Source organism: Meles meles, chromosome 20 (genome assembly GCF_922984935.1).
Source record: "Meles meles chromosome 20, mMelMel3.1 paternal haplotype, whole genome shotgun sequence".
NCBI classification, from domain to species: Eukaryota; Metazoa; Chordata; class Mammalia; order Carnivora; family Mustelidae; genus Meles; species Meles meles.
This window is the reverse complement of record NC_060085.1, coordinates 18,403,417-18,420,834: the sequence shown is the minus strand read 5'-3', so window position 1 is coordinate 18,420,834 and position 17,418 is coordinate 18,403,417. Positions and strand designations below refer to the sequence as shown.

The following is a 17,418-nucleotide window of genomic DNA, read 5'->3' as shown; positions in this document are numbered from 1 at the left end:
CACAGGCTGGGCAGGGCTGTGCTCTTTCCTCAGGGCAGATTCGTTACCATGGGGACAGGTCTCAACTCCAGCCAGGCTTAGGAAGGATATCAGCCTTCCTTGGGTCTGGCTCCTGCTCCATCCCTCCCTCCCACTCAGCGACACAGGTCAGACTCAGGAAACATCACAAGGCTGGTGAGTTCTCAAACAGCCCTTCACTGCTTTTAATCTGATGAAGCGGAGGGGAAAATAGTGGTTCTGGTGCCACCGTGTGGCTCAATGTTCAGCGGCCTCAGCTGCAGTCCATCTCAGGGTCATCCACATCGGTTTCGGCGGCACAGAGGTCATCCAGGGCTGCCTCTGAGCAGAGAGAACAGGGTTCTACGGTGCAGGCCCAGAGGTGCTGGGCACAGGGGCGAGGGGGAAGACCCACCGCTCCTCCCCCACGCCCGTGGGAACTAACCAGTCCCTTCCACGCCCAGGCCTTGCTCCCTCAGCTACTGCAAGCAAAGTGATACAAAGGCAATTCAGACAGGGATGTTTCTGGAAAAACCATGGCTGCCAGGCCAACTCGACAGATACAAGCAAAGGCAGCCTGCTATGCTCCGAGAGGAGCCAGAGCAGTAAGGCAAGTAGGACCCCAGCGCGAGCCAAGGCTGGAAGGAAGACTGCTGACTTAAGGCCAGGAAGTCTGACCTGTCCATGAACTTCAGGGAAATACCGTATGCGGGCTGGACAGAGAGGGGTCCTCTTGCTGGCTTACCTTCACAGTCTGCCACGTCAGGAAGCCCTCGAATCAGCATGCTGACCCCTGGCATCACCTGGTCATACTGATGCAGGACCTCCACACAGTGCACAGTGAAGAGCTTGTCCTTCTGGGACAGGCCGTGCAGCAGGAGCACCGTGTCCCGCAGGCACCGCACTGTCCGTTTCTGCTGGTCCGTCCTCGGTGGCCCCCCAGCCCTCCGCACTGTCAGCCACTGTCTGTGCAGCATCACCGTGAGTGCTCGGACTGCCTGCAGGGAGGGCAAAGACTGAAGCTGGGTCTCAGGGCTCCTGTACCCTACTAACCTGCTCAGCTGGACAGTACCCTTCCTAGCCACGCCAGGTGAGAAGGGTTCTGAGCAGGGGCATGAGGTTTAGAAGGGGCAGGGGGCCCCTGCATAGGATCGCCTCATCCCCCGACTGAGCTGCCAGGCTGCTGGCCCCCGTGCACTCACCTCCACGTTGCACTGGCAGTTAGAGCCAGTGACTGGGGAGGAGGGACTCTGCACACCAAGCTTAGCCAGGAGCCACACAGCCTAGAACAAGAACAGACTGTTCCATATGTGGTAGAATGAGACCCTGATCACAGTGAGGGCTTTCTAAGGCTTCTCCGAGTGCTCCAGTTGCCTTAGCAACTGCCTGTCTGTACAATGGGGTCCGAGAAATGGTCCTGTGGGACCTTCCCAGGCTAGATTCAGGGACAACACCTGTGTCTCACCCGAGACCCACCTGCCTCTAGGCCCCAAAGCCAGGGGTGGGACCAGTTCTCAGGCCACTCTGACAAGTTCCAGGACACCCTGGGGTCCACCTTTATTGCTTGTGTAGTGTGGAGCCCCCAAACTGAGTTCCCTTTGTTAGCAGCTAGGTAAACTCTTGTTGCCAAAATGAATGAAAGCTCTGTTCCCCCCAGAAGGAGGAACAGAGGCCCTGAGGTGGCAGGGCGTGGGGGGTGGTAAGCAGGTCACAGAAGGGGCTCTGGAAATTTTACCTCTTGTTCTAGCTGAAGCCACTGTGTGTCCGCGGCTGCTTTGTCAGGCCTTGATGTGATGTACATGTACAGCAGCAGGAGGAGACAGCCTTCTGAAAAGGACGCCCCACCTCTCACTCAGGGTCCCCCTTCTTACCCAGAGCCCAGGGCACAAGCTGCAGAAGCCGTCAGGAGGCCTCTGACCTGTCCCTGCTCCCACCCTCGCTGCCAGCCTGCAGCGGCAGCACCCCCCCACCCCGCCCTGCTCTACCTGAGCGGGAACAGAGCTGGGGCGCCAGTTTCTCATGGTCTGCCAGGAGAGAGAGGAGCTCGACAGTCAGCAGCACGCTGGGCAGGGGGCTCTCAGGGCTGAGGCACTGTGGCAGCACAGGGAACACACACTGGAACCTACAGCACAGGGGCCCAGAGAGAGGGGACACTGATAACCCCATCCCACAACTCACCCTCACTCTTCACCAGAGGGAACGGGACATTTTGAGCAGGCGATGAGAGGAGGAGCTGTGGTTCAGACCTGGGTTCAAGTGCTGGCCGACTACCACCTGCTTGCTAGGACATCCGCTTCCTGTGAACCAGTGGGTACTAGCCTCCGCTGCCATAATGCTGTGGCTTAGAGAGGACAGGCCCTAACCCGGCCCCGTGCCACCTGTAGATGGGGGCCACCTCCCTGTACCTGGAGTGCCTGGCTTCGACACTGCTCCTGGAGCTTTCCTACCTTAACTTGGGTGTGAAAGTTACAAGCCTACGACCCAAGGAGTGGCCAGGTTCTAGAAGTGACAAATGCAGACTTGGCTAGGGCTGGATTTTTTTATCACTTGCTGAGCAGACCGTTTTTGAAAACACCAGATAGGAGCAGGTGCCCCTTTGGAGCGTGCACGGGTGAGGGGCTCTGGGCATACTCTCCCCCAGGTCTCTCCGGCACAGGAACTTGGAACTAAGTCCCGAGACAACCGTCATTTGCTCAACCCACACAATCTTGTGGGTGGGGAGGGGGCACTTCTGTGTGTCCCCTTTCATGCATCACGCATCTGTAGCGTCTCACCACACACCACTGAGGGTTAAGAATATTTCTCAGTATGCCAATCAGGAAGCAAGTTCCCACTATTTGGGGTGAAGTCATTTCAGAGCAGATTCTGTTCAGTGGATAAGCTGCCAGTTCAGTCACCAGGGAGCATGGAACTTTGTGGGAAACTGGGATTTAACCTGGTTATTACCCACTTTCATCATTATAAGTGGTCTCTCGTCCTATTGCAAAGTCCCTGTAACTATCTGCAAGAAAAATCCATCTTTATATATGACACAATGGTTTCCAAATTATTTTTGGATAGCATCAGCCTTCTTTTAAAAAATTTTTTTCAAAGCCCCCGAACATGCAAGTCTTGTTCTGCTTGGAGCTGGGGATGAGACCTCTTTGCTCAAAAGCCACTGCCATCCCAGTACCGAGGAATGACCCAGTAACTGGGAATGACCTATGGCTACACCAGATATAGTAGGAAGACATGGGTCTGAGGGTTAGGGTTAGGGTAAAAGTGCCCTTTATGAGACCGCTGTCTGCCTGGCTACTTGTGTTGCCCTGCACACTGTGTTAGAGCCTTAGTGGCACATGTCCTTCGCTTTCATGCCAAGGTGAACAGGAAGCTGTGTGGTAGTGGGGTTCGGCCTGCAAGGATGTAGGAATTCTGACACCAAGAAGCACCAAGTGGGAGGTGGTGTCAGATCATAATCAAGGGCAAGTCAAGGAACTTGCCGAGCATGCTCTCTCCATTCATAGTCATGTGCTTACAGCTAGGTGTGGGGATGCAGGGCTCTGAGGTGTCCCCTGAGCTAGTGAACAGAAGGCACCTGTCTGGCCTATAGTAAGCATCCCCTGACTAGCTGTTTTGTCATGTTCTTGTGGATAAGCTCAACAGGGATGGAATGATGGTCTATCTACCAAGAGGACTGGTACGAAGTGGTTCCTGGCATTCATTCAATACCTATGAAACAAGCAACCAGCCCCTATGAGCTAGCTCTGTGCGTAGCCATAGCACCCACCACACGTGGGTGACGGTTCTGAACCCACCATGCTGCCCACAGCTCTGAGGACTACTGTTAGCATGGACTAGACCAGCCAGAATATCCTCTAATGGAAAGCAGGATCCAGAAGTGTTTTTAGGAGGCAAGTATGCTAAGCTCAGAGACTAAAAGCTTAAGGTAAGTACAGCCAGTGGAGTTACTTCCAAGAGGAACTGCCTTGGTGGTGTGCTGAGGGGGAGATCGGATTATCCTATGGGGGATGAGGTGAATGGTGTTTACAGTTCCTCCCGGTCTCAAGGCTCTGGAACCCCAAGTTAGGATTATGACTACAGTGTTCACAAGCTAGGTTCACTACACAACCACTTCCCACAAACCTTAAGAGGAGCAGGTAACCTATGACTTGTGCCAGAGTGGGGCATGGTGATGATGGGCAGATTCCCAGCAAGGTCAGCTTATGGGCTGCAGACCTACCCTACACCCTCTGCTTCCTTAGGGAACCCCACCAAACTTAAATGTGGTATGATTCGCGGTCTTCACCTGATCCATGGCCCAGGTTCAAGGCTCTTGGTTCAGCCTTTGTCTGTCCTGGGGACTGGATGCTTTTCCATGGCAGCTAAAAGCCTTCTTTCATCACATGTGTCTTTTGCTTACCTGCTGTACAGAGGCAGAATTAAGCCAAATAAATCACTTCCTTGGTTTTCCTAAATCACTTTCTTGGTTCTCCTACCACCTGGCCCCACTTTCCATTACTTCGGAACTCCTTGAATGAAGACTCACAACATAAAACCAATGCTTAGCACTGAGAAGTATAGATAAGTCAAGATTGGGCAAAGTATAAGGGCCATGGGATAGACCTCAAGAGGTCAGGTAAGACCCACAAAGAATCATGACGCCATGCTGTGTTGTACCTGGGCAGGAAATCAAAGGAAGCATTTTCAGTTAATTTCACCAAAATCGTAAGACACTGGCTCAGGACACTGGCTTGAAGGTGACCTGTTGCTGAAGAAGAGAAAGTCAACAGGTAAAGAAGCATCTTCAGTAGTGGGTGCTGGCCTTGGTCACTGGCAAGCCCCTTTGGGGCTGAGGACACATCCCCATGATCTTGTCTGTGAACCAGGCTCTGGTTTCCTTCCGTAGCAGCAGAATCCACCCCGGCATCGGACAGTAATCGGTGGACGACCGCTCCGCTGTGGCACACGAGGTGCTGAAGAACAGTAAGGGATGCTACAGAGAAGCCTTCCAGGTTACAAAGGGAGTCCTCGAGGCTGGCCTCTCCCCCAGAGCTCACGCAGGAGGAACGTGTCGGTGAGTCCCCAGGCGCTCCACTTCTCTTGGCTCCTGCCAAATCTTGCAGAGCCTGGCAGTGTAAGCCGATAAAGAACTGTACCAGGGGGAGGAGATGCACAGCTCCAGGAAGGTGGCAGAGTGGGAAGGCCCTTCTGCTGCCCTCTGCTGGGTCTCCATCACAGGCACCTTCATCCCGGGCAATGAGATTCAGTCCAGTGAGTGCCAGGTTCTGTGCTTCTCTCAGGGCCAATGACCCATCGCGAGAACCTGTGGTCCTCAGGCTTGAAATCCCAGTCAAGGTACTAGCAGTAAATACAGAGGAAAACACACAAGCATGAGATGAGAGACAAGGTCAAGGGCTTCAGTCAACCTGCCCGCCAAATTCTCTAGTTTCCCAAACTGCACCCCACCCCCGCCCACCCCTGCCATGGGCACATAGACCTCCCAGGCTGGCCAGGACCAGAAAGGGACTTGCTTCCTGGGAACTCCTTCCTAAATGAGCTTTTTAGGAGTCTGAGGCTTACCTGCCAAACCCTGGGGGCTGCAGCAGGGTACTCATAGGAGCCTCGGAACAACTGCTCAGGAGGTGGCACAGACCTAGGGATGACCCTGGGATCAAAGGCTGCTTCAGGAGAAGGTTTATCAAAATGGAACCTGCAGAAGACATGGTAATTCTAGAAGGTTCTGACAAGGGAGGCCTTTTCTAAGGCTTCAGAAGGAAAAGTGAAGGCTCCTTAAGACACTGTCCTCTACGCTGCCTTTCAGCTCCACTGAGATCCCTGTGGGTGCTGAGGGCTCTGGGACACACCTGCTTTGGCCCTGTCTAGTTTACAGTCTTCTGGTTAAGTCACAGACTACCACTCCCCGGGACCCTCTGAAGGACTGCCTGGGGTGCTGGTTCTCAAAGACAATTCAAAGACAACCGGAGCTGTGCCAGCCTCCTGCACGAGGGGCGGGGTGTTCTGGTACCTTGAGTGTTTGAGCTCTGCATCCAGCTGTCAATAAGACTTTTAGGGGATTCTTCTTGCTTTATGGAGTCACCTCCCAGACTGTGGCTCTTATTCTCTACAACTAGATAAAATGTGAATCAAAACTTGAGTGCGAAAGCAGAGGCATATCAGAAACTCTTGAACATAATGAGTTTTTAAACTTTTTTTTTTTTTTAAAGTAAACTCTACCCTTAATGTGGGGCTCGAACTCGTAACTCTAGGATCAGGAGTTGCGTGTTCTATGCACCGGACCAGCCAGGAGACCCATCATGAGTTTAAAACAGAAACTGTTCCACCTCCTCAACCTTGGAAACCTTGGACTAAAACAAGAGCCAGAGCAACTCAATAACCTTCACATTTTGCCTTTCTCATGGAAAACAGGAACTCATACAAGGAAAGGAAAGTTCCTTTATACTGGCTATGTTTCTGGCATGTTGAGTGGGGAGGTTTTAAAATACGCCTGCAAATTCTAGAGACACTTCTCTTCAAAAGGTGCGGCCTAGTTTCCTTTCCCTTGAACACGGCTTCTAACAAACAGAATGTGGCAGAAGTGATGCTATGGGACTTCTGCGGCTGGGCCAGAAAAGGGCTGGCTTCCACCCGGCTCTCTCTGGTCGGTTAGCTCTAGAGGAAGCCGTCCACCAGGTTATGAGGTTATCCAAGTAGCTCTGTAGAGAGGCCCACGTGTGGAGAACTCTGCTGCCAGTCATGTGAGTGAGCTGCTTTGAAAGAGATCTTCCAGCCCAGACAAGCCTTCGTGACTGCCGTCTCCACAGAGACAAACCATCCCCCACTGTGCTCTGTCGGCACTCTTGTTCCACAGAACCAGGAGAAATGCTCCTTGTTTTAAGCCACAAGTCTGAATAGCTCATTACACAGCGATGGATGAGAGACAGACTGACTTACCCTCTCTGCCCACCAGGGACTTGTATCCTGGCTCTGTCTGGAAGGGGTGGGGAAGGGACATGTTAGCACTAAAAGACTCCTTTGTAGGGAAAGATGGTTTTCCAAACTGTGGAGAACATGCTTCTGGCTTTACAGCCACAGAAGGGCTTTTCCTAGGACTGGAAAAAGTTAACTATGAAAGCAAAGTAATGATTCTGCTAAAACCATTTAAAATACCTGGTTATAAAACTTCTAACTTATTCACATGTTAAACTCTTTTCGTCTAGGTGCTTGGACCAAAGGTTTTATCTATTTTATATTTGTCATTTTTTATCAGGATAGCAGTGCAAAATTCAAGGCATTTTGTTCCAAATTGTTGAAAACCTCTTTCATCTCCATTTTCTTCTAATCACCCCAAAATACTGGCCTTAATTCTAGTCCTGTTTCCAATTCCACCCAAATACCTTATTAATGTGGAACAACCTCTTATTCAATAGTCCCCAGGGGCTGAATTCAGAGATTTTCAGTAGAAAGAGTGCCTATTAAAAGGCGTGTCGTGTCCTGCAACTTGAAAACCGAGCCAGTTCTTCGGTGCCAGGGTCTTGGTGTTAGAGAAGCAGTTTTAACCCTCTGAGCACATCAAGCAACGCCAGGACCTTTCTGTCAGAGATGTGTGAGGAGGTGAGGATGGACCCCCTCTGCTCTCCTGTCTGACCTGGACTAGGCAAGGCAAGGAGAGTTCAATTTCACACCCTGTCCATTTTGAGCAAAGACAGCAGATTGTCCAATACCAGAAAAAGACACCCTGACCCATACTGTTCAAATTTCAAGGCTGGTATCAACAGTGTGCCAGACTTCTCCGGCAGGCAGGGGGCAGGACAAGACCATTAACAAGCTGATCACATCTGTAGCAAAGGCGGGACGGTTGCACAAAAGTCCCAGGGCAGCAAATGAGAAAAAAGTTCCAAGTAGTTGGGACTGAAATACATTATACATGGGGCAAGATCAGTTATTTGAAACAAATTACATAAAAATGAAGACTGGCCCACCCCAAAAGTTCAGAGAGCATCTTTCCAGCCTTTTTTAGTCCTGAGTATACAGTCCTACAGAGAGGAAGCCCTCCTGGAGTGTGAGGCCTTTATGCTGTGATGCACCAAACCTTTCAAGCCTGATCTAAACCACCCTCAAGGCCTTTAGGAAAGAGGATCTGTGTTCAAATGGCAAAGTTTAAATGGCCTTCATCAAGATTAGCCTGACCTTATTCATACTTTCTATAAACCATGCAAAACCACTCTCTCTCCAGCACCATCGTTACCTGATATGGGGAATAGAGGGAGCAGCCAATTTATTTGCTCGTTCGCTGCTTTGAAGCTTTGTCCTTAATTCATTCATCTCCGCATCTTTAAACTGGAGTTCAGACTGCAATGATTGGAGCTGGAAGGCAAAAACAACATACTCCTGGTGACCCCATCTTACATGCAAAATTATCTCTGGACTTCAAATCTCAAGCTCATAAAGGAAAACAAACCATGAAAATAAGTATGAAAGTCTGATGCGACACAGTTGTCCTTTCTATCAAGCTTTTGCCCTCTTCCTGAAAGTCAGCATGGTATTCTAGAAAGACGTTTTGACCCGAACTATTGCGAGGTAGTGTGTGAGGGTTCAGATACCATTTCCTCAGCCTCTCTGAACTTTAGCTTATCTGTAACACAAATACCTGGCTTCACGGTTGGGGAGATTAAATAGGAAGGATGGACGTGGACTGCCCAGCCTGGAGCCTGGCAAGGTGCTGTATCTCACAGTGACATGTCAATCTTTTGATGAACATAGTGGCGTACGATTCCAGGTCTTCTTGAAAGTCTGGGCAGAGGATTTGGAAATGTTGCCCAAATCCCATGCAGCATGGGGAGACCTGCTCCGTCTTACAGCCAAGAGTAACTGCTGTGACTCCCTGAGCACACTCTCCGTGCCAAGTATAGTACCAGTCACAGCACTCCCGGCAAGTGCAGGGCTGTTTAAGTCTTACATCAACCCTTCTAGTTATTCCCTGGAACAGATAATGGAAATGAGTCACAAAGCTTAAGTCATTACCCTGGGGTCTCCACTCCTATGTGAGAAAGCCTGGATTCAAACTCTGGTTGGTCTGCCTACAACTCCCTGGCTCTTCCATCATGCATGTGGAGAGACAACTGTTGCTGTTAGTGCAGGGCACAGGTTAGTGCTTCTTTAAAGTTTGCTAATTTGCTGAGTGAATGGCAGAACAAGACCCAGGTCCTTGAGATTGAAGCCTTGGAAAGTGCTGAAGGAAAATGGTGTGACGTAAGGACACCTACTAATTTCTCCCTGGAACAGCAGCTCCCTGCCCCGATAAATAATCATTTCCCTACCTCTGTGTGATTTAAACAGGTGCTATCATCTCTGTGGTTGCAGTGACTAGGTCAGGGACAGGCGCCTGACTGAGGTCAGACCAATGAGAGCCCTGAGATGGTGGTGGTGGTGGGGCAAGTATTCAGTCTGCTTTGGAGCTATGAAATATGGGCCCAAGAGCTGCTGGAGAACATATCCTTTACCATAAGGATAGAGCCTGTCTATAGAGTAGACAGGAAAGACAAGTCACAGCAAGGCTTGAGTCATTCAAGGCCCCCACACACCTGTTTTTTCCCAGACTTAGTTATGGAAGTCAGTACGTTTTCTTTTGGCCCAAGCTAGGTCAATTGAGTTTCTAACCTACCAAAAAAGCTCTTACTTAAGCCTATTTCTGGAAAGTCTAAGCTATTGATTTGTTCCAGCCAAGACCAACTATCATAGCTACCACAGCAAAGCAGTTTCTTCTAAGTCCTTTTCCAAACCACATGCAGAGCCTGAAGAAAAGTATATGTAATTAACTGATAGCAGAAAGTATTTAAGACAAACAACTGTTGAAGTCTTCCTGGGAGATTTAAAGACACTTTGGTCATTGCTTCTAACAGAACTCAGTGAACAGGCAAAAAACACTTGTTCTTGTGCCCAGAACAAGAAAAAAAATTAAAAAGTTCACCTTTTTGGAAAATTCCTTTTCTTTGTCCCCAAGTGCTTGAGTTTTCTCTTGCTCAAGAAGGAAATGTGATCTTCTCTGTTCCTCTAGCATGGATTCTGTCTGATGCAGTGAGTCCCGCAAAATTTTTATTTCTCCATTTTTAATGAGGACTTCTTCTTCCATTGCTTTCATCTGTAAATCCCAAATCAATCTTGTGAAAAGCTTACAAGGGTAAATTACATATGTACTTGTATAGCTGTGGAGATGGAAAAAGCACATGTAAACCATGTTCTACAGACCAGAAGTCCCCAAATATATCCATACCAACTAGATGTCTCCATGGTCCACCAGGCCCATTCGTGGAACAGTTGACATTCAGCAAGCTAGCTTAAGGACACACTGTCATTCACACATACAGATTCTGTAGGTTCTTAAAGTATTAAACAATCTGGGTCACACACTTCACAGTTCCAGAATTTCACACTATATTCCTAGTTTTCCTAAGGACCTACAGATGGTCATATAAACGATGTCTGCTTTTTTGTAAAACTGCTAATGAAAACAGCAAACATTATGATGTATCCCCTGTATAAGACATATGCTATAAATCTGTCTCAGTGCTATGACAGAAAGTTTGTATCTCTTTTTGGATTTGGTATACACTGTTTCCTTTCTTGCCTAGTTGTTAGGAATCTCAGGATTTGGTTTCTTTCAGTCTGAATTTTCTGGCTCTCCCCAGCCTTCCTCCATTTTGTGGGGCTGAATCTTGAACTCTCGTTTTAAAGCATTTACATATCTTACTGTGCAATGCTTTATAACACATGCATAAGTGATTAAGTTAGCTATAAGAACCACAAGTTAAGTCACTTACCTTCTCTTTAAGTTCTTTGTATTGTGCCTGAAGTACCTCTAATTCAAAATTATCTTGAACTGGAACAAATTCTCTGTTTTTCCCTGCAGGAGTTTTTGACATCCCATCTAATCTGGGGACCTTATGAACATCTGTAAAAAACAGTTCCCATATACTTTTCAGAATCCAACATTTTCCCACTTTTGTCGGTCAATGCTGAAAAGAATCACTCTTGAAAGCAAATTAGAGAAAGTTCTAGTTAAAAAAAAAAAAGTAAAAAAAGTAAGAAGTTATTTTCCAACCTAAGAAAAGGAATCAAGCTCACAAATGATCCTTATAAAATAACAGATCCTGCCACTCCCCCCAACCCCCAATTTTAAGAGTCTCATCTGAAGGCTGAAAACATGTTGTGGGGACCTCACTGATCAGAAGTTGGTGATCTATTTTTCAACAATATTTACTGAGCACCTTTATCTACACCAACACCTACACCTACTGAGCATCTGGCACAATCTAGTCTCTAAAGGTACAGCGGTGAGCATAATGGATCCAGTCCTTACACTCACAGAGCTTATAGAACATTCAAAAATATTCACACAAATGCAAAATTACAACTGTGATAAGAGCTGCACAAAAGAACAAATATAGGAAAGCTTATCCAAGGGGGATTTGATCCAATAGGAATGACTGGAAGTCTTCCCAAGGAAGTGATGACTGAGCTCGGAGCTCAAGAACGAGCAGAATTTAAGCAGATGAGGAGGAATGGGGAAATGGATGAAAAGAACACCATGTACAAGAAACAGCAAAGAAGCAGGGAGAATTCAAGAAATGAAGATTGTGTAGCTCAAACTCAGAAAGAGTGGGAAAGGGCCAGGCCATAGTAGCTTTGCAGGCCATGGTAAGAATTTTGATCTTTTTTTTTTTTTTTTTTTAAGATTTATTGATTTATTGATTTGACAGATCACAAGTAGTTAGAGGCAGGCAGAGAGAGGGGGGTAGGCAGGCTCCTTGCTGAACAGAGAGCCGGATGCAGGGCTGGATCCCAGGACCCTGGAATCATGCCCTGAGCCGAAGGCAGAGGCTTTAACCCATTGAGCCACCCAGGCACCCCTCTTTTTTTTTTTTTTTTAAGATTTTATTTATTTATTTATTTGAGAGAGAGAGAGAGCACACAAGTAGAGAGGAGCAGGGCGAGGGGGACAAGCAGATTCCATGCTGAGCACAGAGCCCGATGTGGGGCTCAATCTCATGACCCTGAGCTGAAATCAAGAGTTAGAGGCTTAACCAGCTGAGGCACCCAGGTATCCCAGGATTCTGATCTTTATAATAGAGGCAGTGGGAAGTCATTAAAGGGCTTCAGTAGGGATGTTCACTTTTATCTGTGTGAGACACAGCCAGATTTGAGTTCTGTAAAGATCACTCTGGCTGTGGTGTAAAGTCTGACTTACAGGGAGTTGGGACTGGAAACGGGGAGAATTTATCAGATTATTGTCCAAACAGAAGCAGTGACTGTAACATAGATCAGGGAGATGGTAGAGATGATGCAAAAAGAATGGATTCCCGAGGTGGATTAAGAAGGTGAAGTTATAGGATTTGGAAAGGAATTAAATGGTCAAGGAAAGGGAACTATTGCCTTGTGCCTTCTGATGGAGAGTGGTGCTAGTCACTGTTGTACAGAATATTTAGCCATTAATGAACATCTTCTGAATGTCCACTCTGCCAAATGCCAGGCTGGCAATAGTGGAGAATGACAGGGTTTCCAGGAAGTGAATGTGTGGGATTTAAGATACCTGTGAGATACCCAAGTAGAGATGCAATGTGCCCTCAAAACATTTTCTGGGGCTCCACAAGACTTCATACCTTTCTCTAGCTAGAAATGTAGGCTCCTGAAGGAAAGAGGGTTTTTTTGTCTTTTGTTAATTGCTAAGTATGTTGCAGTTCCTAAGGTTTTGGGCACCTAGTACAACTTACTGGTTGTATAAAGGAATAAATCTCTTTCATCTCTTGCCCCGGCCAGGCCCCTCTCTTATGTTCTTGCGGCCCAAGCGGGAGTGGGGGTTGGGGGGGGGGGGGCGCAGTGGTATTCATTAGATCTAGAGCCTCCCAAACCTGTCACAGGAATGAGTTCCCATGTGTAGGTATGATTCTGATGGTGGAGGACGTGTTCTAAGGATCTTTGCTTAGAACCAAGAACTTCGTGGTCCAAACTTTATAAACTAAAATGTTAACCTAATTTTCTATATTTCAAATTGGCTGACATTCTTGATACATTTCTCCCCGAAATCAAAAGACCTTCTGAGGCACAACCACTGCTTAAAGGAAGCCATTCCTATATTTTAAGGAGGGCAGTGTGGGTGCAGGACACCGGGGCAGCGGTCTCTGGGGGGTTCCGAAGCCATCAGGGAGGTCTGGCGAGGTCTGCACCACCCTCCGGGGAAAGGCCCCGAAGCGCACTCACTGGACACGTCCCGAGCAGCGGCCGGGCACTGGCTCAGGGCCTGCGACGCGAGGGTGTCGAGTTCCTCCAGGTCATCGGCAGTGAAATCCCCGTGCGCGCCGAACGGGTCTTCGGGGTCCGGGACGGCGGCCGCTGGGAAGCCCCGGGCTCTCTTGGTCGGAGGGTGCCCGGTGCTGGGCGGAGGGCCAGGGCCAGGCGCCGGTAGCCCGCTCCGCCTCCTGCTGCTCGGCGCGGGGGTTCCAGCCATGCTTCCGCCGGCCACTGTCCGAGAGCACCCGAGGAAGGCCTGGTCGCCGCGAGGTCGGATCGCGGACCAACCGCCCGCGCGCCGCCGCTCGCCTCAGCCGCTAGGGCCACGCCCCCGAGCCCACGGGCCAATCGGTTGCCAGCCAGCGGGCGCGGAAGGATGACCTAATCCGAACGCGTCGCCGTGCTCCGCTGAGAGCGGGCTTTTCTCGGTGGAGTCCCGCCCCCCAGCCCAGCTCTGTTGGGCACTCTGGTACCGGTGGCCGGGTCTCCGTGGGTCTGCGTGGGTCTTCGGCGGGATGTGTGCTGCGCGGGCCGCGTTACCAGGGGGCCGGGCCGAGCCTTACCAGCCTTACAGCGCGGGTGGCTCTGCGCCCCCTCCGCGCAGCCGCGGTGGAGTCTGCCCTGACATTCACACGTACACTTGTGAATCGTGACAGGCAGTGTTCAGGGGTTTGGTCTCTGCGACTTTGCTGTTTTCCTCCCGCCGGACTCACCTCTCACATACCCAGAGGTCCTCTTGAGAAGGCGTCTGGGAGAGTGGAGTTGGGCGGGGTATGAATACAACTTTTGTGAGGAGGTATCTTTGAGAAAAGTTAATGTTTTGAGTGTGCGTATTTGAGATAGGTCTGGAGAAGAAAGGTCACGGAGAAGGGGTGATCCTGAGAAGGGTGTGCCTGTTTTGGAGAGTGTGGGAACTAACTCTTCAGGCTGTTGGCATTCATTTATTTCTCTGGGAGCGTCCTAGTGGTTTTCTCTTAAGCGCAGGTCATAAATGAACGAGGAGGCTCAGGAGGTCAAGAAAGGCCCCTTGAAAGAGGCACCTGGCCTGCCCTCCAGTTTGAGTGGGAGTGACTGACTTAGCAAGGAGACTGGTGTACAAGTCTACTCAGACGAGAACACAACACCGACATGGAGGCCACACAAATGCCAGGTAGGTGTTATCTGTGGCAAAGAGAGAAGGTTAAGCCTTCAAAGAGGAGCAGGACTTGGGCACCTGACAGGATGTTATTGGGGAGCAGTAGTGTGCAGGACAGTTAGCAGGAACAGGGTGTTAGAGAGTAACAGAGGTAAGACTCTACCCTTGCACACTCAGTGCCAAACTTAGCTTTTAAGTGTCCTATGAATGTTTATCAGTAAATGAAAGGGAGGTGGTTGTCAGGGTGTAGAAGATCTTGAATACCTGAGTTTAGTTTTTGGACAACTAGTAGGTTCCCTCAGTAGGCCCAAATGTTGAACACTTGTCTTAATTATGGCAGGTCTCTGGTCTTGTGAAGATAGGATTGTCCTTCGTTTGTCAGGATTAGGTTCCACCCAACAGAGTAGGAGACAGCAGTGTGGTGGCGTGCTGGATCTTGGGAGTTCTTCTCAGCCCCACAGGGAATGCCGGAAGTCCAAAGTGCGCTGGCTGGGCAACTTTCCAGAAGCGGACCAAAGAGGGACCCTCCCCTTATTATTGTCAAGTACCTTAGTCATAAAACAGGCTTCAGTCTATAAAAAACCTTTTCCAGTTTTGACTTAGCAAAATCTGACTAGTTCTAGAGCCCTTCTTGAAAACAGATGATTAGAGAAAGATGAGCATTATTAGCATAATTTCCAGTGATATCAAGAGCCTGGAGGGGAAATCCAGACTTGTGCCACTGAATTGTTTCAATATATATGCATTTAGCCTCTGCCTCCTCCAGTTTACTCCTCCTGGAGTCAAAGGTGATCATCAACAAATATAAAGAGAAAAAAATAAAGGGTAACAGACAACTGGGACCACCACTTTATAGACAGTGGTAAGGGAAAAGCTCACTACTGTGATGTTTGAATTCTCTAAAGGAAGAGAGGCAGTCTCCAGTATACAGAAATGACAGGCAGAAGGACGAGTTGATAAAAACAGTGAGTCAGCTTGCTTACAATGTAGACCATTGTGGCTCAAGATGATCAGGGGATGAATGGTATCAGAAAGTAGGGAGTGGCAGCCAGATGCCTGACTGGTCATTGTGGGGACTCAATTTTGCCTTAAGAAGCCACTGAGTTCTGAGCCAAGAAGAGACAAAGTGTAACTTTGTGGTTTAGCAGGGACACTCTGCATCCTAAGTGAAGGTTAAACTGTAGGGGAGAAAGGGTAGGGGGCAGGAAGACAAATGTGGATGTGACTACAATAACCCAGGTGAGGGGCTTTAGGTCAGAATGGGATGTGGCGGGGGTGATACTGGAGGAAGTATGCAGAGGCCATATTTAGTTTTGCTGATGGGTCAAATGTGGGGTTTAAGGCATGGGAACCTAGGAAGGACCTTTCTGAAGCCCTAGTGTAAATGCAGACCTGGAGGCTTCAGGTTCTTAAGAAGCTAGGTTCTTAGGAACTTTCAGAAATCTTTCTCCTTTCCCGTTTTATTCCCTTTATAATGCATATTGTATGTATTAATGTTGCTCCTCTCCTGTAACAGAGAAGTTCCTAGACAAGAATTGCCCTCTGGTACACGTGCAGCATGCACTTAGTGGACACCTGACATGAAAGATGAATAATTCCATTACAACAAATGGCAACGTGGATGTCCTCATAGAAAGAGAACTTTTTTCCTCCCCAAAGTACAAATTCTTTCATTAACCTCATGTAATATATTCCATCGGGCATACAATGATACAAAAACAATAACCATTTCAAATGCATTGGTTTAATTCCAGGTGACACGGAGTTCAGGACAGAACCAAGACTGAAGAGCACACGCTGGCAGGATCCCAGGCTAGGTTCACTCTGACCTCACAACTAACATAGAAATGACTGAGTGACAAAAAATAAAGAGAATATGAGCCACTGTATGATTATTTTATTTTTTTACAAAAGTTTATTCTTAAATGTACAACAGGATCTAAGAAAACACTTAATTCCAGCTATAGGTAGCAACAGATGCTATGACGGAATCCGGATGTTTAAACAGGAAAGGAATTAAGGATCATCATTGCCTCGGGCACAAGAACAGCTTACTTTTTGCCAGATTTCTTAATTCCACCTGTGGCTGCAAAAGGAAAAAAAGGTCTCAGCTAAGGAAAAATATACTCTTTATGATAGAAGTGCCGGGGGTCTGATATGGATCCTAGAAAGGCTCAGCTCTTGTGCGGGGCATTCTTTTTGATACCAGCACACACAGGGCTTTACCAACAGTCTATGCGGGGTAATACTAGAATGAGGATGAGGCAGAGGCACAAATAATGGCTGTGCACTGGCCTCGATCTACATTATTACGTATTTCACACACTGGCTCATTTAATCCCCATCCCCCATCAACCCACTTTCCAGATAATGAAATCTCAGGGAGGTGTTGTTCAAAGATATAGGCTGGTCTGCAACAAACCCAAGATTCCACCTTGGGCAGTCTGATGTCCAAGTCCACATTCTCAACCACCACATCACACACTACTACATTATGATCTTGGGGTGTGGTTTACTCAGTATCTTTATTTTATTCAATTCACATCTGACTATTTGGCACACGTAGATAACTTAAAAAATAGCTACAAAATTAAATATGCCTAACGCAGTAATGAAGATCCTAAATGTCTGACAAAATGAACCTTTAAAAAATGAGAGCTCAATGAAAAACAAGTAGTATAGGATTTCACTAAAGACTGACATTATCCCTATACACAATCACAGATTAAAGGAAAGTACAAAATACCTCACGATCCAAAAGGGAATCACAATACCTAGAATCTCAGCACTGTGAATCAAACCAAATCCACTGGGATAGAAGCCTTGTAAAGCCCTGGACAACACTCCCACCATTCTAGCCTCCACCGGAGCACGGGGTGGCTGAGTGGTCCCATAGGGCACAAATAACTATAGAAGAAACTGTTCACTAGTTTGATGAATGTAAACAGCATCTAAGAAGCACAGAAAAGCATTCGGGCTGTTGGGCTTGAAAAATTTTTGATACATAAGGAATTCTTTCTACA

General features: G+C 48.2%; 1 protein-coding gene across 3 annotated transcripts; it reads right to left on the bottom strand.

The window, feature by feature from the left end:
- Window positions 1–202: 202 nt before the first annotated feature.
- On the bottom strand, window positions 203–13,496 carry LOC123932277 (ATR interacting protein). Of its 3 annotated transcripts, none has more exons than XM_045990062.1 (14): window positions 13,231–13,496; window positions 10,794–10,924; window positions 9,944–10,114; window positions 8,222–8,340; window positions 6,928–7,085; window positions 6,002–6,103; window positions 5,557–5,686; window positions 4,654–5,334; window positions 1,983–2,119; window positions 1,733–1,824; window positions 1,200–1,280; window positions 743–995; window positions 443–479; window positions 235–360 (listed from the first exon to the last, which is right to left on the bottom strand). In XM_045990062.1, coding segments are annotated over exons 1-14 (2,340 nt in total). In that variant the 5' UTR covers window positions 13,478–13,496; the 3' UTR covers window positions 235–359. The 3 variants fall into 3 exon arrangements, with proteins under 3 accessions (XP_045846016.1, XP_045846018.1, XP_045846017.1); XM_045990061.1 differs by having other exon boundaries at window positions 240–339; XM_045990060.1 differs by lacking the exon at window positions 443–479 and having other exon boundaries at window positions 203–339.
- Between the last annotated feature and the right edge of the window lie 3,922 nt (window positions 13,497–17,418).